Source organism: Nicotiana tomentosiformis, chromosome 2, assembly GCF_000390325.3.
Source record: "Nicotiana tomentosiformis chromosome 2, ASM39032v3, whole genome shotgun sequence".
In the NCBI taxonomy this organism is placed as follows: Eukaryota; Viridiplantae; Streptophyta; class Magnoliopsida; order Solanales; family Solanaceae; genus Nicotiana; species Nicotiana tomentosiformis.
This window is the reverse complement of record NC_090813.1, coordinates 13,905,795-13,932,163: the sequence shown is the minus strand read 5'-3', so window position 1 is coordinate 13,932,163 and position 26,369 is coordinate 13,905,795. Positions and strand designations below refer to the sequence as shown.

Here is a 26,369-nt window from a genome sequence, read left to right as displayed (position 1 = left end):
CAAATTGTAAATTAAACTAAGAAAATTTAAGAATCCTAAAAATGATTTGAACATACCAGTGATGAAGTGGTGCTAAGGAATGATCAAATATGCGTAATTAGGTGGTAGATGATTGAATCATATGTATGCAAAATTTTAGCCCCTTTGATTTCTCAGAGAATGGAAAGTTTCAACAGTAGCCTTAGGGTTACTATTTATACACAGTGGGTCTGGCTAAAGAATCAAGAGATGAGTGCGGCCGCAGAATTCCTTCTGCGGTCCGCACTCTATTACCTAGTGTTCCACTTCCTTTTGATGATCTGCGGTTCGCAGATTTAGCTATGCGACCGCAGATTTTGGTACGGACCGCAGAATTTGCTATGCGGCCGCACTTTGTCTATTTCTCTAACAAACAAACTTCATAGAGTTTGCATTTTTTCATCTCAAGTTGTGCGGTCCGCACAGGAATTGTGTGGCTGTATTTGCCTTCTGATGTAGCATCCAAAATTGTGCAGTCCGCACTTTTTCCATACTTAGCTAATTTTTCTGAGCACAGTTCCTGTAAAGTACACACCTTTCTGCAACACACTTCAAATTCAGTTAGCACAAAATAAGACCAATCTAAAGAAGAAGAAAAGAAAAAGAAACATGAATTGCCTCCCAAGAAGCGCCTGATTTAACTTCGCGGCACGACGCAGATTACCATCACTTCAAATGAACCACTGCCACCATGTGTCCATCATTAGCTTGTCCCAAATAATGCTTCACCCAGTGACCATTAACTCAGAATACCCCATCATTTTTGTTCTTCAAGTCCAATGCACCAAAAGGTGTCACACCCATAATTTCAAAGGGACCACTCCATTTGGATTTTAGCTTTCCGGGAAAAATCTTTAATCGTGAGTTGAACAACAAAACAAGATTGCCTACCTTGAACTCTTTGTTTCGGATGTATTTGTCATGAAGGTACTTTATTCTTTCTTTGTACAAGGACGAACTTGCATATGCATGGTACCGGAATTCATCTAATTCATTCAAATGTGCAACCCGCAAGTTAGCAGCTGCATCCCAATCAAGATTTAACTTCTTTAAAGCCCACACGGCCTTGTGCTCGAGTTCCACCGAAATATAACAAGATTTTCCCAACACCAACCGGTATGGAGACATCCCGATAGGATTTTTAAAAGCAGTCCGATAAGCCCATAGTGCATCATCAAGCTTCTTTGACCAATTCGTCTGGTTAGCATTCACTGTTTTGGATAAAATACTCTTTATCTCCCGATTGGAGACTTCCACTTGACCGCTATCTTGAGGGTGATAGGGAGTCATAACTTTATAAGTGACATCATACTTGCTAAGCAAGGTGTCAAAAGCTTTGCTGCAAAAATACGACCCTACATCGCTTATGATAGCCCGCGGAGTACCAAATCTTGTGAAGATGTTCTTCTTCAAAAATGCCACCACACTTATTGCTTCATTGTTGGGTAGAGCAACGGCCTCAACCCATTTAGACACATAATCAACCGCGATCAAGATATAGGTGTTTCTACAAGAACTCACAAAAGGTCCCATGAAGTTAATACCCCACACATCGAAAATATCAACCTCCAAAATGGAGGTGAGGGGCATTTCATTTTTCTTTGAGATTCCACCGGCCCTTTGACATTCATTACAATGCTTGACTAGATCACTTGCATCCTTGTAAAGAGTGTTTCAATAGAAACCGCAACTTAGCACTTTGGCCGTCGTTCTTGCTCCACCACGGTGACCACTCTACGGCAAAGAATGACAAGCCCCCAGAATTTCAACTTGTTCCTCCTCCGGTACACATCTTCTAATCACTCCATCCGTACAAATTCAGAAAAGGTTTGGTTCATCCCAATAATAGTCTTTACAATTCCATTTGAGCTTCTTCCTTTGGTTTGAAGAGAACTCATCCGGGGTGATACCACTTACAAGAAAATTTGCTAGATCCACGAACCATGGCACCTCTTTCATTGAAATGGCTAAGAGTTGCTCATCGGGGAAGGATTCATTGATTTCAAGGCCATTATGCGGCCTCCCCTCCTCCTCCAAACGAGACAAGTGGTCCGCTACTTAGTTTTCACTTCCTTTTCGGTCTTGGATGTCTATATCAAACTCTTGCAACAAAAGCACCCATCTGATCAACCGGGCTTTGGAATCTTTCTTGCTCATAAGGTAACGAATTGTCGCATGATTCGTAGGGACAATCACTTTTGCAACCATCAAGTACGGGCGGAACTTCTCAATAGCAAACACAATGGCAAGGAGCTCTTTTTCGGTCACAGTGTAATTGACTTGGGCGTCATTCATGGTCTTGCTATCATAGCAGACTGGATGAAAGATCTTGTTGATACATTTTTCCAAAACTGATCCAACTGCTACATCACTAGAATCAAACATGAGGTCAAAAGGAATGCTCCAATTAGGAGCGGTGATAATGGGAGTAGTTGTCAACTTGAACTTGAGCAATTCAAATGCTTTCATGCAATCATCATTGAAGTGAAATTTAGCATCTTTCTCCAAAAGCTTGCATAAGGGGTTCACCACTTTGGAAAAATCCTTTATGAAATGCCTGTAGAACCCTGCATGAGCCATGTTGGAGGTGGAAGTTTAGAAATCACCTCTATTTTCGCTTTGTCGACCTCTATTCCTTTCTTTGAAATCTTGTGGCCAAGAACAATACCCTCCTCGACCATGAAATGGCATTTCTCCCAATTCAATACCAAGTTCGTTTCTTCACACCTTGCCAATACGTTATCAACATTTTCCAAGCAATCATCAAAAGAATCCCCGACTATCGAAAAGTCATCCATGAAGACTTCAAGGTAGTCCTATACCATATTCGTAAAGATCGCCATCATACACCATTGAAAATTTGTTGGTGCATTGCATAAGCCAAATGGCATTCGCTTGAAAGCGAAAGTGCCATAAGGACAAGTGAAAGTTGTTGTTTTTTTCATCTTCTGGGGCAATAAGGATTTGATTGTAGCCTGAATATACATCTAGAAAGCAATAGAACGCCCGGCTGGCCAACCTATCAAGCATTTGGTCAAGAAAGGATAGTGGGAAATGGTCTTTCCTTGTGACTTTGTTTAGCTTCCGATAGTCCGTACACACTCTCCACCCGGTCACCATTCTTGTTGGAATCAACTAGTTCTTATCATTGGTGACCACAATTATGCCCCTTCTTCGGAACACATTGCACCGGAGAAGTCCACGAACTGTCAGAAATGGGGTAGACAACCCCGACATCTAACCACTTTATGATCTCCTTTTTGACCACCTATTACATGGCCTCATTGAGTCTCCTTTGATGTTCAATGGAGGGTTTGGCATATTCCTCCAAATTAATCTTGTACATGCAAAATGCGGGGCTTATTCCCCAAATATCCGCCAAAATCCACCCAATAGCTTTCTTCTTCTTGTGGAGCACTGCCAATGTAGAATCAACATGCACGTTAGTCAAACAAGAGAAAAGAATAACCGGTAAAGTAGAGCAAGGGCCAAGGAATTCATACCTGAGATGTGGAGGCAATGGCTTCAACTCCAAGATAAGAGGCTCTTCAATTGAAGGCTTTGTAGGAGGAGTTTTCCTATTCTCAAGATCTAAGGAAAGTTTTCGAGGTGCATAATTGTATGACCCCATCCCTTGTAAAGAATTAACATATTCCATGAAGCCATCCATTTCATCATCATTAAAATTGATCAAAACGGCCTCTAACATCTCACCCGCATTAATCGTGGCACTTGTATCATCAATAATCATATCGGTCACCAAGTCCACGAACGAACGCACTTTATTTCTATTCGGTTGCCTCATAGATTTGCACACGTGGAACACCACCTTTTCATCACCCACCCGGAAAGTGAGTTCACCGACTTCCACATCAACAAGAGCCTTCCCCGTAGCAAGGAAATGTCTACCAAGAATAATCAGCAGCTCATATTCCACTTCACAATCAAGAATAACAAAATCCGCCAGGAGAATGAACTTGTCAACTCGAACCAATACATCCTCAATCCCCCCCAACGATCTCTTCATTGTACGATCGGCCATTTGTAATCTCATAGATGTGGGTCTTGGTTTCCCAATTTCCAATGTCTTGAAAACCGAATAGGGCATCAAGTTGATACTCGCCCCAAGATCACAAAGAGCTTTTGCAAACTCGGCACTTCCAATGGTACACGGAATTGTAAAAGCACCGGGATCTTCCAACTTAGAAGACATCGAATGCACAATTGCACTCACTTGGTGAGTGACTTTGATAGTTTCAAAATTTATCGATCTCTTCTTTGTCACCAAGTCCTTCATAAACTTTTCATATCCGGGCATTTTCTCCAAGGCTTAAACTAATGGCACATTTATAGAGAGACTCTTCATCATATCAATGAACTTCTTGAATTGATTCTTGCCATTTTTCTTGGCAAACCTTTGAGGATAGGGAGGAGGTGGCTTAGGCAATGGTACCTTAGATTTTTGCACTACCATTTTCGGTATGTCAATCACATGATCCCTAGACGGGTTCACATCCTCTTGAGTCTCTTCTGCCATGTCATCAATATCAATCTGCACTTCATCATTTGCTTGCACAACATTGTTCGTGATCTCCTCTTCTTCTACCACTTTCTCATCATCCACAAGTTGCTTTTGACTTGAGGTAGGTGCATTCCCACCTCTTCCACTTCTTGTAGTAATGGACATGGCATGTTCCGTATTGTTCCCACCCTTTGGGTTCACTACCGTATCGCTTGGTAGTGCCCCCTTAGGACGAGAATTTAAAGCTTGAGATATTTGATCCATTTGCACTTATAAGTTTCGGATTGATGTGTTGTGTGAAGCAAGTTGGGCATCAGAATCGGCATTCTTCTCCATCATTTGCTTGAACATGTTCTCAATACGACCCATTTTATTGTTGGAGATGCTAGGACCATGAGAAGGATAAGGAGGTGGGTTGCTCGATTGTTGATACACCGGGGGCCTTTGAAAACCCGACCCCCGATTTCCTTGGTTGTTGTTCCACCCGCCTTGGTTGTTACCTCCCAAATTGCCTTGTTTATTATTGTTTTACCAATTCCTTTGGTTATTGCTTCCACTCCAATTACCTTGATTGTTAGAATTTCAATTGCCTTGATTATTCGAAGGTTTCCATTGTTGTTGACTAGGACCTTGGAAGTTGTTTCTTTGCCCTTAAAAGTTCACATATTGGACCTCTTCTTCTTGATCATTGTAAGAATCACCTTGATCAAATCCACTATCTTCTTGCACAAAATTGTCCACTCTTTGTTGCACTTGTGGACTTCTTGTTCTTCTCTTGTTTACCATCATATTGATTCCCTCTATAGCATTGACTTGCCTCGGGTTTTGCACTTGTTGAAGTTGAGCCTTTGCCAATTGGTTCAAGGTGGTTGTCAACTTGACTATTGCTTGCTCATGGTCATGTAACTCTTTATTAAGAAAATCATATTTGGATCACCTTGTGGAACATTGGCTCTAGATTGCCACGCCAATGTAGTATCCGCCATCTCATCCAAAATATCACACGCCTCCGCATAAGGCGTAGTCATGAAGTTCCCGCCGGCAAATTGATTCACTACACATTAGTTGGTGGTATTGATCCCCCGATCGAAAGTTTGTTGAATCATGTTCTCCGTCAGATCGTTATTGGGGCACTCTTTCACTATTGTCCTATATATTTCCCATATCTCGTGTAGTGGTTCATTAAGCTCTTGCTTGAATGCTAGAATTTCATCCCGAAGATGGCCATGTGCCTGGGAGAGAAGTACTTTGAAATAAATCTCTCCGCTAGTTCATCCCAAGTACGAATGGAATGAGTTGGCAAACGTTTCAACTAACCTAAAGCTTCCCCCCCTTTCCCCCATAGAGAGAAGGGAAAAAGCCTTAGCCTCAAAGCATCCTCGGAGACATTTGTTTGTTTGCTTCCCCAACACGTATCAATGAACCCCTTCAAATGTTTATATGCATTTTGACCCAGTGCACCGGTGAAGAATCCTCGTTGCTCGAGCAAAGTGAGCATCACATTGGTTATTTGAAAGTTGCCTGCCCTAATACGGGGTGGGACTATAGCACTTGCATACTCTTCATTCGGCAACACCCAGTGTGGAGCCGCTCGTGGTGGAGGTGGGGGTGGAACGGGAATATTATCTTGAGGCGGTCGGCTTCGTCTATTGGCTTGAGGTTTAAAAGGGACCTCATCCATTGCATCATCATCAACATCCACATCCCCCACGGCTATGTTTCCTAGCTCATTGTTAGCCATGATTATACCTACAATACTCACACATTAGTAACAAGGAAGGAAAAGAAGATATTCCAAAAACACACCTAAATATGTAGCTAACACCGTCTTTTAGCTTCCCGGCAACGGCGCCAAAAATTGGTCTCGTCTAATTTCACTCCTCTATTTGAGGATATGAAAACGGTCGATGCAATAGTAATACCCAACAAGGAGTCGGGGTCGATTTTTCATAGGGGGATATGAATGGGTCTTAGGGATATATATTATAGTGTATGAGCTTGGATTATCTCAAATTGCACTTTCACAAACTTGGGTTGTTTCTAGGTCTAATTTAAACAAAGACTACAAATTAAGAATTTAACCTAGGAAAGTGTTTTTGTTTGTTTTTCAAATGATATGAAAGGCCTAGGGCTATGACCTTCACCTAGGTGTTCGCCTAATGGGTTGTAAACTTTAAAGCTTGTTTTATTGGTCGGGGTGTATTATAGCTATCAACACCCAAGTACCCACTCAATACCTCTCAGTTAGAGAGTGATTTTGCCCAATTTGGATTTCTCAAGTCCAAATGAGTATTGAACAAAATAGTTGATGATAAGCTCAAGTTGGGTTTTACTATCTCTAGGTTCAACCCTTTAATTGGGCTTATCAATCTCTCGATTGACCCAATTTCTTGCTAGCCAAGTTTTCTAGACTAAGTCTCTCTTTCTCAAGTAGAGACCAAGTCAAATAGGCATGAAATAATGTTTGCAACCATTAATTCTTCACATAAAAGCAAGAACTAGGCTAGATAATCAACACCCAACCATAAACAAGTAATAAATCAAATACCCATTAAGTTTACACACTAGGATTGGGTCACAACCCTAGTGAAAATCTAGCTACTCATGCTTAGATTGGAAGAAAAAGAAGAAGAAGTGATAATTAAACCCATATTGATAATTAAATGATGAAATCAATATCCAAAAAGCTCAAAATAGCAAAAACTACTAAAAAGAGAAAGAAAACGTCCACTGTAGCTGCTGATGTCAAAACTTGACCTAAAAAGTAAAACTATTCTATTTATACAGTGCTAGAATTTTTGGACAAAAATACCCTTTCGGAGGTTCTGCGGCCGCACAATTCCATGTGTGGTCCGCACTTTGCTTTAGCCTGACAAGAATGGAAACCTGCAGCCGCATAATGCTGAACTGAAGTCGCACTTCTCTCTTTTTGCGGTCCGCACAAATGTGATTGCGGCCGCGTAGCTGTTCTTTTGCGGACGCACAATAATTGTGCGGTCCGCACTTCTGTTGAATTTGAGATGCAAGTTCTCTGAACTTTTGCTCTTGCCCAGGTTCTGCGGTCGCACATGTCATGTGCGAACCGCACTTTGCACTTGTCTCTGATAGGAGTTTCTTCATAATCTGCGGATCGCACTTCTGAGCATCTGTGACTGTTTGTGTCCTTGAGTTCAGATCACTCCTTCTTGAGTTGGATTTCATCTTGGGGGATCATTTTCCACTATTCCTGCAATTAAGCATATTTTATCAGTTTTCGGAAACACAATTAAACGCTTTTGGACTAAAACGAAAGCAAAAATTTGCTAAGAAGTAGTCAAAACCCCCACTTATCAGTGCCAAGAAAATGAAATGATGTGAGAAAGGTTAAGAAATGAGCCTTGATTCAATTGTTCCAAATTGACTTCGAAAATAGATTTGGCTAAAAGCTTATGTACTCAAGTCGTGCCCAAATGTGGTTGTTTCAACTAATGCTATACTTTGTAAGTATTTCCAACGTGTTTTGAGCTCTTATATATCCATGAGTTAAAATTGTGTATTGCCCTTTTGGGGGAAAGTATTTCAATAATAAATGATGTGTTACACGTTTATGATTTTAACTTGTGCTTCGATTGCCAATCATTTTACTCCATTTTTTGGAAAGAAATCCATTGCGTTTAAAGTCTTCATTACTAATGAACCTAAAGTAGTAATTTCCGGAATATTCTATTTGTTGATATTTATGCTGATGATCCATGAAAGGAAAGAAATTAAAGTGTGGAATATGAAATACGGCCATTTAACCATGAATGAAGAATCATATGTATGGCCAAAAGAGCCAATGAAATAATGATGTTGTAAGTGGTTGAAAGTGCCAATGAGGCTATAAATGGTGTGAAAGGTTATGAGGTAAATGCAATTGTATTTCTGTTTCCCTTGTATGAAAATCAAAAATATTTTTTTTCGGGAGTATCGTTAGTCACCGAGGAAGGGTAGGTTGACATAACTTAACCCCGAAATATACCTTCATCCGCATACATTGGGGTGAGGCGGCAGGGCCGCTTTGTGTAGGGTTTGTGATTGTGAATACACTTTCACCCGCATACATTGGGGTGAGGCGGCAGGGCCGCTTTGTGTAGGATTTGTGATTGTGAATACACCTCCACCCGCATACATTGGGGTGAGGTGGCCAGGCCGCTTTGTGTAGGGATTGTGATTGTGAATGTGAATACACCTTCACCCGTACACATTGGGGTGAGGCGGCAAGGCTGCTTTGTGTAGAGAATGTGGTATTAAAATTACACCTCCACCCACACACATTGGGGTGAGGTGGCAGGGACATTTTGTGTAGAGAATGTGGTATTAAAATTACAAATCCACCCACACACATTGGGGTGATGCGGCGGGTACGCTTTGTGTAGAGGTTGTTACAAGGGATCTCTCAACCAAAAATCATGTTACTATCATGTTTTGAAAACTATTATGTTTTAACTTGGCCTTTGGATATTATTGGTTATTGTTGTTGCTTCCATGATTTTTTCCTTTATTATATTGGCATTCTATTCTGGAAGAGGATATTTAGCTTTACATACTGGTACTATTCCATATGTACTAACGTCCCTTTTTGCCGGGGGCGCTGCATCTTCAATGGATGCAGGTGGTTCGTTAGCGGGCGGTTTTGATCTTCGTTAGCAGTTACTCTCTGTTCAGCAGATTTTGGTGAGCCCAACTATGTTCTGGGCTTCATGTCATTTGACGTTGTACTTTACGTTTTGAGGTATAGCCGGGGCCTTATCGCCGTCACTTCCATACTACTCTTCTGTTGTACTTAGAGGTTCCGTAGACAGGTTGTGGATGGTGTTTGATGTTGGAAATTAAACTAGTAAGTATTGGTATTTGGGAAAACATATTTTTCATCATATCTATAAATTTGTAATATTTTGAAATCATAAATGAATATCCTTTAGTAATGGAAAAAGAGTGTGGGACACTTGAATCTTCTCATGTCTATCACTTATACTGATTCTTATGTTGTTAATGGGCAAGGTTGGGTAGAAGGCATCTAGCAGGCTTGCTTAATCGGGGTATCTCGGTTGAGTGCTGGTCGCGCCCCCAAGGGGTGTGACACTACTGCTCATGTAAAGAACTATGATTACATGATGTTTACTCACTAGCTACTACGAATAGGCAAAAATAAAAATCAAACTACTCAATCATCTTTAACCACGGATCAATCACTGATCAAGTGGTTTATTTTCCTATTAGGGTGCTCAAAGAAGTCTTTAGACAAAATTCATTGTCAAATTCATTATCATAGACAAAATTAGCTTTAGGGCCTTTATTCTTTAGAGATGCTTGATAAAGCTCAGCCAAATGTCTTGGTGTACGACAAATATTTGCCCAATGCCTTTTTTCCACCGAGATAATTGTTATTCATGAAGCAAGTCGAGAATGTGTGTGGTTGAGGTCTATAATACATCTTATTCGAGACAAATGTGGTTTGAAATGTGATAAACTACTCACGATTTTGTATGAAAATAATGCATCATGCATAGCCCTATTGAATGGAGGATTCATAAAAGGATAGGACAAAACACATTTCACCGAAGTTATTTTTCACACATGAGCTTCAAAAGAATGGTGATATCAATGTGCAACAGATTCGTTCAAATGATAATATGGTTGATTTGTTCACAAAATCTCTACAAACGTCGACCTTCAAGAAACTAGTGTACAAGATTAAGATGCGAAGGCTCAAGGATATGAATTGATGCTCTCATCAGGGGGTGTTAATACACGTTGTACTCTTTTTTTCTTACAAGGTTTTATCCCACTGGGTTTTCCTTGCAAGGTTTTTAACGAGCCAACCAAAAGTCGTATTTCTAAACATGTGTACTCTTTTCCTTCTCTAAAAAATTTTTCCCACTGGGTTTTATTTTAGTTAAGATTTTAGCGAGGCACATTATCTATTGAGTAGACACTCAAGGGGGAGTGTTATCAATAGAATTGTATTTAGAGTGAACGTCTATCTTTTAGATAGTTTGTTACTTTGTGGCTAAGTCATTTTCCCCCCTATAAATAGAGGGGCTTTACTCCCATTATAAATCATCTGAAATACAATAAGAATTACCTCTCTCTTTTCCTTGCAATATTATTCTTTTCCTTATTGTTTAATTTCAATATTAATATTGTATTTGATTTATTATTTTTTAATATGCGAAGTTCCATAAATTAAAAGAAAGAGAGGAATCTTTTGTAATTACACAAGCTGAGGGGCAATTGTTGTAATCGGAATAGCTTTCCCTCAAACATTATAACTGAAAAACCTGTCGCTTCTCGCCTTCCCCTGTCCCTCGGCTTTTCTCTCCTAAATTTCAACAAAAATAGAGAGACATTCAAATCCAAAACCCTAATCCAACAAGCTTCATTCCCAAAGAGAATCTTGGTAAACATTTACATACACACATTGAAATTGAAACACAAACTTAGCTGATAAGTCGTTAATCTCTTCAGTTTCACGTACAATTATTATTACAATTCTTGGACGGCGGTCCCTTTCTCCTTCCATTTCTCAATTGCTTATGCTGTTTTTTCCCCTCCTTAATTACTCATTTGGGTTTGAGAATTTCATATTCAATTCCTCAACATAGCCACTTAATTTCTCCTGGAAACCCAAAGTTGAGGGTCTCGAAACTTATTTTCCCTTGTAAGTTCTCTGTTTCTTAATATTGTTTTTCTACTTTCTTTTCAAATTACGAGCTTTTTTTTAAAATGAGGGTATTACCTACTAGCTCCCACCCCACAGCCACCGGGTAACTTTGTCCACCAAGGCCAGACAGAGAGGAGAAATCACCTAGTATGTTTTGCCTCAATTGGGATTTGAACCTGAACCTCATGGTTCTCTATTGACCACTAGACGACAGCCTTGAGTGCTTTTCAATTATTCCAACCATTTCAATTTATGTGAACCTATTACTACTTGGGGAGTCAAATAAGGTTTTCTTTTACCATATTTTTTGCAAATTCTTTTTAAATATTTTGAATCGTTAACTATTGTGACTTATAGTACTTTTATGTAGTTTCTAAATATGTAATTTTATTTCTCAAAATTTGAAAATTCTATGTCGGAATTCACACCGAAAATAGTAAGTTTGACCTTCATACTCCGAAGAGGTTCACAGAAACTGAAATGAAAGGAGTACGGGTTTTTGCTTAACTAGTTTGGGATTGAGGGATAGTAATTGTTGTTGTTATATGATTTTTGTTTAACTGTCTGTTGAAATTTTATAACGTGGGAAGTGGGAAAACTGTTGGAGAGTCATGTATATTCAAACGGGGTCCCTTTTTCTTTTTTCTTTTTTCCCTTTTAGAAATTGTTTAGAGGTGTACATTGGATTATTTTACTTGTAAGGGTTGGAAATTTAATGGTCAAAGGTCTTGTCTCTAGATTAGTTTGAAGAATATGCTGATTTTGACAGTAACAACTGTTATCTGCAGTTGAAAAGGTCATGCATCGGAAGAGGGTGGTTGACTGCTTCAAATGCTTCAAATTTCATTCCATTTTGAGGGGTTAAATTTTGGCTTGATATTTGAATTCAGATGTGTATAGTAGTAACAGATATTGGTGGAGAGGAGCATAGTGATAGATGGGAAATAATTGTGTTCATGCAAAGTTTTCAAAGGATGGGTTCTTCAACTTATTCTTTTGGCGGTCTCGATCACCGAATATGATCACAAATAAGAAAAAAGAAAAGGCTATTGAAGAACCTTCTACAGACAAACAGCCCGAACGTCCTAACTCTTTTCAGAATCAACCCCCAGAATTGGTGAAGATAGACAGAGAAGAGAGTAAACTATCTGATACAAAAGGGCCTGAGCAGGCTATTAAAGTGAAGGAACAGAAGATAGACGCTCAGGTAGTTAAACCTGAGAAGATGTCAGTTGATTCGAAACCTACAGTAGCAACGGGACCTGAAAATTTTGGCAACACAATCCATGAAAAGGCAAAACCAAAAGAGCCCGCGAAACCGAAGAAGCCACATCACGTCAAGAGAATGCTTAGTGCAGGACTCCAGGTTGAGTCGGTGTTGAAAACAAAAACCGGTCTTCTGAAGGAGCATTATGATTTGGGGGAGAAACTTGGACATGGGCAATTCGGGACCACATTCCTCTGTGTTGAAAAAGCAACAGGGGAAAAGTATGCTTGTAAGTCTATTGCGAAGAGGAAATTATTGACGCCTGAAGATGTGGAAGATGTAAGGAGAGAAATTCAGATATTGCATCACTTATCTGGACATCCTAACGTCATTTCAATAAAAGCAGCGTATGAGGATGCTGTTGCAGTTCATGTTGTGATGGAATTATGTACAGGGGGTGAGCTCTTCGATAGAATTGTTAAGCAGGGACATTATTCCGAGAGAAAAGCGGCTGAGCTTTCAAGGACAATAGTTAGTGTAATAGAAGCCTGCCATTCTCTAGGAGTGTTGCACTTGGACCTTAAGCCTGAGAATTTTCTCTTTGTCAATGAGGAAGAGGATTCACCTCTAAAGATTATAGATTTCGGGCTATCAACGTTTTTCAAGCCAGGTATTTTTCCACTTTCTCCAAATTCTTCCATTTACTTCCTATATATTTTGGTCTTCCCCTCTTTCTCTATTTCTTTGAATTATTTTTAGTGGTTTGTATGCATAAGAAAAACTTGTTTTCTATGGTACCCGACAAGGGAGGGATAGCCTATCGGTAAGGACCCTCCACCTCCAACCATGAGGTTGGGTGTTCCGTTTACCAAAGGGAGCAAAGTGGGTTGAAGACTCTGTTGGGATCCTAGGTAGGAAAGTTCAGGAGGGCGGGTTTTATCGTATCAAACGAAGAAGTAGAAACTTTGGTATTATAGAAGTAATAAGGTTAAGTAGTTGGTATTTCTATTTGCCTACTTGATAAGCAATATGCTTCTGTAGTTATCTATTGACAACCTTTGCTCATTTTTTATGAGCAATTGAATCGAGAGCAGGGTCTTGTTATAACACCAAACTTAATTTTCTCAAATATAGTGTCGATGGATTCGTTAAAAAGCAAGAGGTTATCCTTGAGGAATCCACAGAACATTTGCTAGATACTAAAGAGAAAACAAATACAAGGTTTTTGACAAAACTAGAGCTTATTTACTCTAATCCGCTTATTAAGATGCATGAACCTTTTCTGCGGAAGGAGTGAAACAATTGTACCCTTGTTTATTGGGGCATAGCCATTAGCCAATGAAAACACTTTTCAGCTTTTGGACTCTAGTTTTGACTGAAACATATTGGATATGTTAAGGTAAATAGTGTAAGCATAAGGGCGAAAAATTCTTTCCAAACAATGTGGTTGTGTATATACTTCAAAGCAGGAGTTACAAATCCGAGATGTAGTTAAAACAGCTTCACCTACAAGTACTTTGATACATGCAAAGAAAACATGATTAGATATGCTACTTTAAGCAACATCACGGGTTCGAACTCTGCTACAAACCGAAGTCTGGTATTTAAGTGGAGAAGGGTAGAGAGATGGCTCCATTCCCTGTGAGTTTCGAACCGTGTGCCACTGGCCCTCGGGGTTCTTGGTTACCAAAAAAAATGAGGTGCAAAATGAGAGCAATATTTTAGGAATCTTTGAACATTATTTGAGGATCTGGTAGAATAATTGTTGGGAATCTAGGATTTGAAAGAATTTGATTTGTTTTTAGCAAGTATTCAATTTCAACAGGCCATCTGCAGGTGCCTTTGTAGTAGTAATTACTTGATAGGAATTCTAGAAACCAGCTCCTATTTTTAATTTTTTGGTCCAAAACATTTAGGCATTACATTTTTTTTTTTTTTAAAGTAAAAGTCGTCCCCTTGATATGGATAGATGGAAGTCTTTCCTTGTCCAAAGCCTTGAAAGCTCCAAACTTATTTGTTTGTGAAGTCAATAGCATTGCGTATCTATATCTGCTAGTTTATATTGAGAACCCATTCTTTTTTATTACTCTTAGGTCGGAAAAGCGATGCCGCTTCTGATTTCGCAGAAGTTCTATTAATTTGAAGGGTTATTATTGACCTTAATATTTCGTAAGAATTGTATTAATTAGAAGGGTTATCATGTCCTTAATATGATGTTCATCATCTTATATGGAAAATATCCTTAGCATCAGTTATTCTATATACTCTCTTAATAACATGTGCTTTCTAGCGTGCACCTGTCTTCTTTGTTGATGTGCTTTTGCTTTTAAATTACCTAGTTGATTGGGTTATGTTCTTAATCACAGGGCAAATATTCTCTGATATTGTTGGAAGCCCTTATTATGTTGCTCCAGAAGTTCTGCTTAAGCGATATGGTCAGGAGGCTGATATCTGGAGTGCAGGTGTAATAATTTACATTCTTCTCACTGGTGTACCTCCATTTTGGGGTGGTAAGTTGATCTTTTCAAGTTTAATGGATTACAGTTTTTGTCGTTTTTCCATGGTTTCCTGGTTATGTGAAGTACCAAAAACAGCTTCTCATGTTTACTTCATTCATTATTTGGATAGAAAGTGAGCAGGAAATATTCGACGAGGTTTTACGTGCCGATATTGACTTCATATCAGATCCTTGGCCTAACATTTCTGAAGATGCAAAAGATCTGGAAAGGAGAATGCTTGTTAGGGACCCCAGAGAGCGACTTACCGCACATGAAGTTCTATGTGAGTAGTTGTTGATTTCAACTTCATATTTAAAATCCAGCCTTTCATATCTTATGCTTAGAGATGCTGTGAGAACCATTTTGCTTAGCAGCTGAGAGAATATGGTGAAATCGTAATGTCTTTTTGGTGTTTTGTTGATCTATGTGAGTCCTTAGTTACTTTGTATTTTTAAGTTCACCTAGAATTTCAAACATATTTGCCTAAAAGAATATCACAATCAGAAAAATGTATCTGCGTCTGGTGTAGAATTGGGAATTTTGTTATGCTAGCTGTTCATCTTCTGCAAGTTGATCTTGATAGAGCACGTGTAGGGAAATAATATTCTTTTTAAGTCAATTCAGAGAAAAGGGAAGTCTTTCTATGGAGATGGTTTTGGTTCTACTTCTTCTCAAGTTAGATTGTCTATATTTGTCCGTATTTGCCTTTTAATTTCCAACATGTGATACCTCTCCATCAAGGGGTTACCGACATAGGAGGATTGCTTTGTCATTGCACTTTCTAGATTCGGGGGCATATTATTCTTCTTTTCCGTTTTGCAGGCCATCCCTGGGTGAAGATTGATGGTGTGGCTCCAGATAAGCCTCTTGATTCTGCAGTATTGAGTCGCTTAACACAGTTTTCTGCCATGAACAAGCTTAAGAAAATGGCTCTCATGGTAAGATATTAGTAAACGAATTATAGTTTCAATGGACCACTAAAAGTGGCTGTTAACCTCCTCCCTCCTCCCTCCTACCTCCTCCCTCCTCCTCCACCCCAAGAAAAGGAAGGGAAAAAAAAGCCAATTTTTAAACTTGAAATTGCAGTTAAATTTTTATAGCTCCCAACACACGCACGAAAAGTTAATCTAGTTCAAGAATCAAAAGGTGTCTTGTTTCTTCCAATGACAAAAATCTATTTGTATCATACAGGTTATTGCTGAGAGTCTTTCTGAAGAGGAAATTGCAGGCTTGAAAGAGATGTTCAAAATGATTGACACAGATAACAGTGGACATATTACTTTAGATGAACTGAAGATTGGACTAAAGCAATTTGGGGCTGATCTTAGTGAGACTGAGATACAAGACTTGATGAAGGCGGTAGGTTTTGGACTTTTAGTCTTCCATAACTATTCAGTATTAAATGCCATGTGGACAATCAAAGAAATCATTTACTTTACTCACACAGGGTTTAAATAATTCCAGTGACAAAGTCTCCATCTAACCATGAAAATCGTCAAAATTAGGCTGAAATTAGATCCTTTATTTATCTGCTTTCTTTTCTGTCTGTGTGATGATTGTAAAGATGGGACTGAATCCTTCAGATATGGGCTTTGAGAACTCACTGCAAATTGCTTAAATACTTGATCCTTTTCATCTTGTACATTTTCTTTCTACTAACTTCTGACCTTTGCTCTATAATAAATCTGTAAAATACCCTTTTATTAACTGTATGTATCTGTCTTTCAGAGTCAAATACTGTTAAAATGATGTCTAGTTTGGAGGAAGGAGCATTTTTGTCTAGCTGTGGTACAAAGAAGCCTTTAAAGGAAAAATGAGCAATTTGTTTTTCTTGTAACTGGAAAATGTTTGCCCACCAGGTTTCTAGTTCTTTCTAGTAGGTGCCATCAAATCAATTCCATCGGACAACCTTTAGATCACCAACCAAGAGAGAAGAACTGATCTGCAGTTGTTCTTCTTTCCTAACTCCTTTGCAAATTTAATTTCAACGAAATATATCAGTAGTGAAATTCTTTAGTACTTCTGCAATTGTGTGACAGGTTATAGCCGTAGTTTGTTGTTATCATGGCAATCATGCAATGTATCTCTCTATGAAATTGCTAGCGCCTGTTAGTTACATAAAAGTATCCAAAATGCCACCGTGCAGTCAAATTTCTGTCACACAATTTGCTTGTTGCGAGTACCTAAGAATTCTAAGTCAATTGGAAAAAGCTACAGTTACTGCATTTGGTTATTTCATTGAGCTACTGAGTACATAATACTCTTTATTAGTAGCACTGTTGGATTGTCACTTAAACAAAGCTTTTGTGCCTTGAGAAGTTTAATATCTGTGGACCTGTTTGTCCTTTAGAAATTATGCTCTCGTTATGAGCAGCTAAGCCATACTATTTGTCTAAGAATTTGTGCTAAGCAACTGCTATGTGTTGTGTGAAGACATTCTTCATTAGATAATTTTATACTTCTTTCTTTTTGTCTAACATCAAATTTTCTTCCAAAAAATGCAGGCGGACGTTGACAACAGTGGTACCATTGACTATGGGGAATTCGTAGCTGCAATGCTTCATGTCAACAAAGCTGAGAAAGAAGATTATCTTTCTGCTGCTTTTTCATATTTTGACAAAGATGGGAGTGGGTATATTACTGCAGATGAAATTCAAAAGGCTTGTGAGGAATTTGGCATAAAGGATGTCCGCTTGGATGAAATCATTCAAGAAGTTGATCAAGACAATGTACGTAGTTCTACTGGCATTTCTCTATTCCAAATATACTTAGTAATGCATGAAAGTAATGGTAGGCTATATAACATTTATGTCAACGCAACTCTCATGTCTCTCACAACCACATTGACACATTCAGGACACATTTTGTGGTCAAAACGCGTATGCAGCTATACTCAAACATGTACGCGACAGTATCAAAATGTATATAGCAACACAATTTGAATCTTTTCCAGTGGTCCGTGTCTTTTAGAGTGATGCTTTTCGTTCTTTCTTATCACTACATCTTGTTGAATTATCTGTTCTTACATTTCAGGATGGCCGGATAGATTATAAAGAGTTTGTGGCGATGATGCAGAAAGGAAATGCAAATTTGTGCAACAGACGGTTGCCTAATAATTTTAACATCGGATTTAGGGACCCAACAAAAGTCTGCTGACACAGAAAGATATTTGTACTTGTTTATTATTAATTTTTCTCTTCTTTCTGTTTTTAGTTTTTCTCCTTCATCATCTTCCCATGATCTTTGTACTTACTTTTTCTGTTTGTAATTTTTCTTCTTTTGTCATTTCCTTCATGATTTTGAAGTGTACAGAAGTATAGTAGGCTCAAGCATCAGTTGATGTTGGTTCATAACAAATGCCAGCTCTTATTAATGTACTCCCGAATTGTATTAGCTTCAAAGTTCAATATATTCAAGAATAGGATGCACTGTTGTTAATTATTTCAAGAAAATAAGGTAGTGCTTGTTCTTATATCTCTTATTTCTCATTCTTTATTTGAGCAATGATTTAATTTTCACAGGTGTTAGGTTGACACTTTTTTTGGGGGGGGGGGGGGGGGGGGGATTAAGGGGCTCACGAGGAACGAAAAAAAAATTTATATTTGATCTCTATGTTTTTACATAGCAATTTTGGGTGGGTCATCACTTGTAGAAATGATATAATGCTAATATCCATGTTTCACACGGCCAAGGAAGCATCCGTTTTTAATCTCATTATGACTTGGTCGTTCAGAAGAGCAATTACTTCGATCAGAATAGTGGAACGAAAGGTAGTAAAAGAATTAAATACTCCTCTCTTTGCAAATCGCCCCGTGAAGACAGGCATTTGGAAAGGTTCTCGAGATTCTTAATCGCTCTTGAGAGGCTACAACATTGAGACAAAACGTACATCCCTGAACTGAACATTATACATGTGTAGTTAAAAACAGAAAATTAAGTTCATGCAATCATACTGGAGAAAGACATAATACATAATCCAAACTGTACGATCGCCAATAATTTAGGAATCTCCTTCATTCTGACTTTTTCTCTATCATCTTCTCCCTTTCGTCCTTTGGTGGGGAAACTAGCAAGTTGAAAGTCCACACAGCCAGCAAAGTTGCCTGTATTGGAGCAAGCCAATAAACATGTATGTGCTCCTTGGTTATATGATCCCCACGCGCATAAGCCCATCCCATCACAGAGGCTGGATTCATGCAGCCCCCTGTTAGATCAGAACCAAGTATGTGAAGTGTCAGCTTGGACAGACTGGATATCCACGTCTTCATTAAGGTACTCGCACGACTTCTTCTGGAAAGTCCAAGTGAAATGGTAACAATCGCAAATGTCAAGCACCCTTCAATCAGTGCACCTCGGTGGATGTCAATGGTCAAACGAGGTCCACGTCCTATGTTTGGAAATGCTGCAATGATGAGCCTAACCCCAGTAATTGAACCAAAGACTTGAACAGGGATTCTGGCACCGACAGTGAAGAGGAAATTGGAGAGATCCCCGGAGATGGCACCGGACAAGATAGTGAGAGGGTTGTAGGCCCCACCCTTGGTAGCTTTCGCCAAGGCGGCAAAGAAGAACATATTGATGACAGATATTGAATGTTTGAGGATTTCACCTTTGAGATCATGAGCCCCATAACCCAACATTGTGTGAACAAACATCTTGATAAGCACACTTGACCAGACCCACATGAAGGACATGATGAAATCTGAAACCAGCAGCCTCCTCCTGCTTACCCCCATTTCTTGCTTCTTTTGATTGATCCTCTTAGGTGTCCTGCTTTCTTTGGGTAGGAGGTGTGGGTAGAGGAGTTAAGAGTGTGCGTCTTATTAGTTATAGTCCTTCCATCATCTTAATCCCTTATTTAAAAACTTATATCTGTCTCCGTCCTTTACTCTTCCACAACTTAGTCTAAACCGGAATCAATTTCACCCAGTATTGGTAAGTCTACTCCATGAACCTGCAGCAAACTATCAAAGGTTAGAAAGCTTAGAAGAAAACAACATATTGAATGCCAACAGACCTTAATCTTCATACTCCAATGCTAGGACGGTAACATTATTTGGTCTAAGCTCTGGCTATCCAATTTTTTTTTCCTTAGAAGATCTGTCCCAAGTAGACTCTCACCCTTAATCTGGATACCAAAAAAGAACCTATAGCAACTAAAGGGCAAATATACCAAAAAGAAGGGATCTTTACATAAACAGCATGCTGGATTCACTGTTTACTTTTCCTAGCTGGTACCCACATATTATACACTAATTACATACGGTTACATACATATTATACATATATTATACATCCGCCGGCTGTTTTCAGTTTAAGTGGTTAGGTGGGTAGCTATTTAGGTTAATTCTTCAAAAAAGAACCTATACCAAGAAGATTAATTTTACCTATCGCATGCTACCATAGAGTGGGATGAGTCACACGATACATTACAGTCTCAAAGTACTATCAAATATGAAAGCTGCAATTCTCGAGTGCAGCAATTTTCAGGAAAAGTTCAACAGAAAATAACCAACAGAGGATTAAAATGCCCAGCAAGACATTTCAGCAAACAACTTTTGGTCAGAGGTAACAGTAACAGTGGCTTAACTACACAACCCCATCTGCAGAATTCAAATTAAAATTCAAACAAGTTTATGATCTTGAATATTTTTCGTCAATTTCTTCCCTAAAGCCACCATTGAATTCATCTTTGCTCTCTCTTGATTGCTGTAGAACCTCAAAATTTCAGGTTTTTGCGATTAATGGTTATACAATTAGGGATTCACAAAAAAAAAAAAAAAAAAAACGAAGAAGAAAGAAAAAAATGGCTCTCTTCTAAGTATGGTTACCTGGAGAAAGATTCCACCCAATTGTTGTAACAAGATTTCGCTCTCTTCGACAAAAACTCTATGTTTCGCTTCCTATTTCCCCCTTAGATCTCCCCAATTTGTACGTTAGGGTTCTGAAAAATTGGGGGAAAAGAAGGGAACAATGTCAATCTGTTTTTGTTCAAAGATGCAGACAGGACTGAAACTGAAGGAGAGGAACAAAGATTCCTTTTGTAAGAAAATAACACCGGTCGTTTGGTTTTGGACCGAAACTGCACCACTTTGTTAAAATATGAACTATTAGTGCTCCATATAAGAAGAATAGGACTATTTTAAACTTAAACCCAACAATAGTGGACTGTTTTGGGCCTTTTGTATTCTTAAGTGGATGCCATGCACTTTACTAGGAAATCAATTAAAGCTTATTTTGAGAGGTTTTTTTTTTTTTTTTTTTTTTTAAAGTGTTTTTTCAAAAATATTTTTGGTGAGAAATAATTATTGTTTAGCCAAATTTTTAAAAAGTATTTTTAAGTATATATTTTCAAAATTGCTTCTGCTTTTATTCAAAAATATTTTTTAGGCTATTATTGTTGTGCCAAAGTGAGTACAAACATCTAAAAACATAGTACAACACCTACGAAACGCAAATGGTTATAATCGAATGGAGAAATTGACGAAACATGTTTTTTAATAAAACAATCCTTGGTAAGGTAGTATAAGTTTAGGTTGTATCAAAAAATTATACAAACTAGTTGACAAGATAATGCAAATTTGAGTGGGGTGTACAAATCCAGGTTTAATTAGCTTGATAGTTGGCACAAATCTTTTCTAATTGAAGTGATAAATTAAGAAAGATTTTTTATGGTAAAGTTGGGTCCATCCCAATTAATTAAGGAGCAAAGGGAAGTCATTATCCTTTAATAATTTTGCTAATAGGAGCTTTCATTTTTGGTGAGAAGAAGCAAATAGCCAGAAGAAAAAGACTTGCAAAATCAATATTAGGTAAAATGCCAATTCAAATGATGAGGCATGTCAATACTCTCGTTCTGATCTTAGTTGTCACTTGAAAGTCTTGTTGTAATGAACAGAAATCATCATGTGGCTGCAATCGAATTTTGATGTTATTTGATACTCTACTAGATTTGAGGGGTCGCATGCTGCACACAATTATTGCTTTAAGCTCCGCCCATGCGTGGAGTTCGAGAAAAGGGTCAGACCATACTTTATTTCTGCAAGAGGTTATTTTTACTGCTCGATAACCTGTGACTTCTTGGTCACATGACAATAATTTTACGTAATTTGGTATTGGGTGTTTATAATAAATCATATTAATTTATTATTATTATGTGATAAATTAAGGTAAAAATATATATTAATTAACTACTATAATTAAGTGTGTTTACCCTTAAAATCGGATAACAATTAAATTTATAAGTGGTTTTAAAGATATGTGATTTCATTTGGCACAAAGTGAGAAATATAAGAATTGAAGTTAGAAATTAACTGTTAAATGAAGCAAACCAATATAACGCGTAACTTTGGCCCTCGAGCTAGGTCGCCCTTGAACCAACTGAGTATATTATTGAGAAGTAAGAACTAAACAACTGAATAAGAGAGCTTAAGAGAGAAAACGTAATATATTGCTTTGTTATGCGTGAATCCACCCCTACAAAATGATTGGAACCCCCATTTATATAGTAGAAGAGTTCTACATATGGTACAATTCTAAATACAGAAGGAAATCTTCTGATTGGCTAATCAATCGGTCTTGACTTGATATATGCCGAAATCTCCGCTACAATCCTTGCCCGATCACGAATTCCTCGGCTTTTTGTTATTCGACTTAGCAGGCTTCCTTCGATCTCACTAGATCCCTATCCTTCTCGGTCTCGACATTAGCTGGTCTCGATCTCGATCGATCCCTGAATCACGAGCTAGGCAATATTTATTCACGCAACGATCCAATATAACTTGGGATTGAACCTCGGTCTTCCACCCTGGTCTCAATTAACCATACAAAATCGGGTAAGCACGATTTTGACCGTATACAGATAGTCCCCTCATTTTTTGGAGAATAATGACAAGAAATGATTTTAGCTTTCGATCATGACGTAATCGTCGTGACATAAGCAGTAGAAGGGTTCCTGAGTGTTTACACTTATCCTTTCATGCTGGGTTCCCTCGATCCGATCATTATAGACTTCTGCAAGAAATACCAGGTGACCCTTGGCCAAATTCACCCATCTTTCTGGAGGATCGTGATACTGCCCCGTTTCTTCGTGAGCAAAATCGACGGGCTTGCTTTTACCCTTGACCACCTCATAAGATTATATAGCCCTCGACTCTATCGAGGTAGGCTGATAAAGCTTCAACGTCGGGCCACCAAGGCGCTCATCTCTAGTATAGATGAAGACAAAGATCGGGGCTGGATGGGCTGGTTCGTTCGGGTGAAGACCATAGACCTAATCCCGGCTGAGAGCATGCCATTTCTTGAGAAGTGGAATATTGTCACGCCCCAAACCTGAAGAGGCGTGGCCGACACCCGGTACCATACTCGACCCGAGCGTACCACTCTGTAATTGTGAATTCTAGAGGGGTAACCCTCAACCTAGGCCGAAGAGGTCATATTCTGAATTATCTGAAAATATCGTCTCCCTCATCTGAGGGGTAAACATACCCAAAATCTCATATATATTTAAATATATCTATATCTATATATAAATGTGCAGGCTGACGAGGCCGCCATGAACATCTACTGATATACAAACTATACAGGACTTGTCTACAAGCCTCTAGAGATAGTTGAATTGTATCATGGTCGGGACAGGGCCTCGACCTACCCATCAAACCTGTATATATAAAACGGACTCCAAGGTCTAGACCTGGTAACTCCGGGGAAGTGGAGCTTACTAACCAAGCTGATATTTGGCTCTGTCTACTAGGAAGGTCTATCCAGTTGTCTATCAGGACCTGCATGCATGAAATGCAGCGTCCCCGGCAAAGGGACGTTAGTACAAATAATGTACTGAGTATGTAAGGCAACAGAATAACTGAAAGCTGAAACTGAAATGATGATATAATAACTGAATATAACTGGGAGTCAAAAATAATATGAAGATATGCTTACCTGTTGATACTGACTCAACTCTCTCCATATACTATGTAAAATAGTTGTCCAGCCCTATAAAGCTCGGTATGTGTAACTGCCCTGTCGTAGTAGGCTCGCTCATAGGCGCTCGACCATACTAGGCTTTGTATCTCGACCATTCTGGGCTCGCTCATAAGCGCTCGGCCACAGTAGGCTTGGTATATAACTTACCATCTGATCAGAGGTTGTCCAATAGGGGCCTGCCCACCGATTATAGCTCTATGGTGGTAAAAATATTGTAATACTTTCTGCTCTCTTGGTTGAAAGAATACAATACTAAACTGAATATGAAGTCCCGATAAGGGAGAATACTGTAACTTCTGAGACTAGGATAATGTGAATAAATTCAAGAATACAAACTTCTCTTTATGCCTCGTTATCAAACTCATGTAGTTACGGGTTCATGCCAAAATGAAGAAAGGTTTAGCCTTAACATACCTTATCACAATCTTTCCAATCACCAACTTGAACTCACCTCTTCTCACCTTAATCTACAACAACTATAATAATACTATCATTAAGTTACGAAAGGTACAACTAACGCACAACGAACGACAAGCTTATTTTGTATTAAAACGGACAGCATCTCCCCTATAATCCTTACTTCCTCCAAATTCAAGATAACACCAAAAATAACAATAACAACATATATACATTATTTTCCAACCTTATGTACACCACACAATACTACAAAACAGCCCAACACAGCCCAATCTCTTCATACACAAAATGACCACCGTAGTAGTGTCAATAACCCGAAAATGTTACGACGAACGACCAGACCAACATCCTGCATTTATGTGGTGTTTCTCCACACCCTTAATCTTCCAAAACCCCACAAAACAGTAGTAAAACACTCAGCCCAACAGCACCACAAAACAGTCTGCTACAAGTGAATAACTCGAACTCACGGCTTCCGATCACCGTCCCGTGAGTTCTTACAAATATAGAACGACTTACTATGCATCTACAGCAGAAACAAATATATGAAAGAGAGCAGTAAACTTACCTTATTTTTTGGATAACTCGGCTTCTATCTTGGTTCTTCAAACTCTAGGCTTTACCTCCAATTAGAACTTGAAAGGGAGAGAAAATCAATTGGGGTTTGTGGGAAATTTGTGGGAGGATTTTTGTAGATATTAAGTCTAGTTATTTTTTCCTATTATCATACTAATATATGAAGGGGATAAGCCTTTAAAAAGCCTCTTTGAACGACCCGAACAGATCCATTTTTGGACGACCCGAACAGGCCCAATTTTGGATTCTCGTTTAAGCATGTAGGTGACAGTCTGCGCAGTCTAGCAAAAACGCCCATATCTCTCTACTCTGATATCGTATTGACAAACGGTTTAATGCATTGGAAAATAGACTCATAGAGATTTAATTTGATGGGTGGAAAACCCCATAACGCTACGTATATTGGGAGAAAATGGCAGTTACATTTGACCCAAAGTTTCAATAAAACTTATAAACGTAACTTGTGATGACTTTCATCGACTTTTGTTCCACTACTCGCTTGACTTCAAAACATAACACACGACTATCATACGACTAACATAACTCATAATATAACCTCCTTATCATGTTAAACACCCTGGTCTCACTCTAAAAGTACATGCTATAACATTCCCAATTTGTCGATTTTCGACGAAACATTATGTTTTTCAATTCCTTTAGCTTTTGAACCTTCCAACCATATTTGTACTTGTTGTTCATGATCTTCAATATTTGTAACCTACGAGGTAACATGATTAACTTACTTTGTAAATTTTTCAAATATGATTTCATTTCTGAGCTTACATCAATTGACTTACGACGTACTCGTATGTACGAAAATATGGGTTGTAACAAATATGAAGCGTAAGTATGATTCTGTCTTTAATTTCTGTTCGTTATTTTTACTTTTTCATCCTTTCTTATCAGTATTTTTCTCAATGCAGCCGTTACTTGGATGCCGGGTGTGGTTCCCCACCCCGAGAACTGGGTTAGGAGCTTGGTTTCGACGTCAACATATGCCGAGCGCGCATGGCGTGATTTGTCAAAGGGCCGGTGGGAGGCTCGTACTCATGGTAAGCCTTCTTCCTAACTCACCGATTTGCCTATCATTCAAGCATCTTCTCAAACATGAGTTTACTTACTTTATCCTTTTGCAGGTCTCAGAAAGGATACGACTATGAGATCCCTACCTGGTGATGAAGAAGTTTCACCACCTATTTTGAAACCGGCAAAGGAGAATAAGAGGAAAAGGGTATCGAACTCCGAGGGTCAAAACCCCAAGAAGAGAACAGCCCGTAAACCCAAGAGGAACACAATCTCGCTGACTATGGAGTCAGTCCAAATACTAAGGGAAGAATAAGAAGAATAAGAAGAAGAAGAAGAGAAAGAAGATAATTCCGGGATGGTGGCCCGTGCACGAGCTAGCACCGAGATTCGGAGATCTTCAAAACTGGTGGGAGTTGATACTGCTCCATCTAGGCTTGA

At 38.8% G+C, this 26,369-nt stretch overlaps 2 protein-coding genes across 3 annotated transcripts; one reads left to right on the top strand and one right to left on the bottom strand.

Moving 5' to 3' along the window:
• Positions 1–10,713: 10,713 nt before the first annotated feature.
• LOC104110018 (calcium-dependent protein kinase 26-like) lies at positions 10,714–18,307 on the top strand. Of its 2 annotated transcripts, XM_009619436.4 has the most exons (8): positions 10,714–11,222; positions 12,014–13,102; positions 14,799–14,942; positions 15,061–15,213; positions 15,753–15,868; positions 16,122–16,289; positions 17,435–17,659; positions 17,964–18,307. In XM_009619436.4, exons 2-8 carry the CDS (start codon positions 12,163–12,165, stop codon positions 18,084–18,086), a joined length of 1,869 nt encoding a protein of 622 aa, XP_009617731.1. In that variant the 5' UTR covers positions 10,714–11,222; positions 12,014–12,162; the 3' UTR covers positions 18,087–18,307. The 2 variants fall into 2 exon arrangements, with proteins under 2 accessions (XP_009617731.1, XP_070051103.1); XM_070195002.1 differs by lacking the exon at positions 10,714–11,222 and having other exon boundaries at positions 11,833–13,102.
• Positions 18,308–18,803: 496 nt separating this feature from the next.
• Positions 18,804–21,086, bottom strand: LOC104110017 (probable aquaporin SIP2-1). Its single transcript, XM_009619435.4, has 2 exons — positions 20,762–21,086; positions 18,804–19,884 (listed from the first exon to the last, which is right to left on the bottom strand). Exon 2 carries the CDS (start codon positions 19,664–19,666, stop codon positions 18,944–18,946), a length of 723 nt encoding a protein of 240 aa, XP_009617730.1. The 5' UTR covers positions 19,667–19,884; positions 20,762–21,086; the 3' UTR covers positions 18,804–18,943.
• Between the last annotated feature and the right edge of the window lie 5,283 nt (positions 21,087–26,369).

Bases quoted from the DNA above. Each gene is read 5' to 3' on its own strand.
- LOC104110018 (XM_009619436.4), top strand. From the start codon at position 12,163: ATGGGAAATAATTGTGTTCATGCAAAGTTTTCAAAGGATGGGTTCTTC. The intron at 13,103-14,798 runs GTATTTTTCCAC...TCTTAATCACAG, and splicing joins ATCAACGTTTTTCAAGCCAG to GGCAAATATTCTCTGATATT. The intron at 14,943-15,060 runs GTAAGTTGATCT...TTATTTGGATAG, and splicing joins TGTACCTCCATTTTGGGGTG to AAAGTGAGCAGGAAATATTC.
- LOC104110017 (XM_009619435.4), bottom strand. From the start codon at position 19,666: ATGGGGGTAAGCAGGAGGAGGCTGCTGGTTTCAGATTTCATCATGTCC.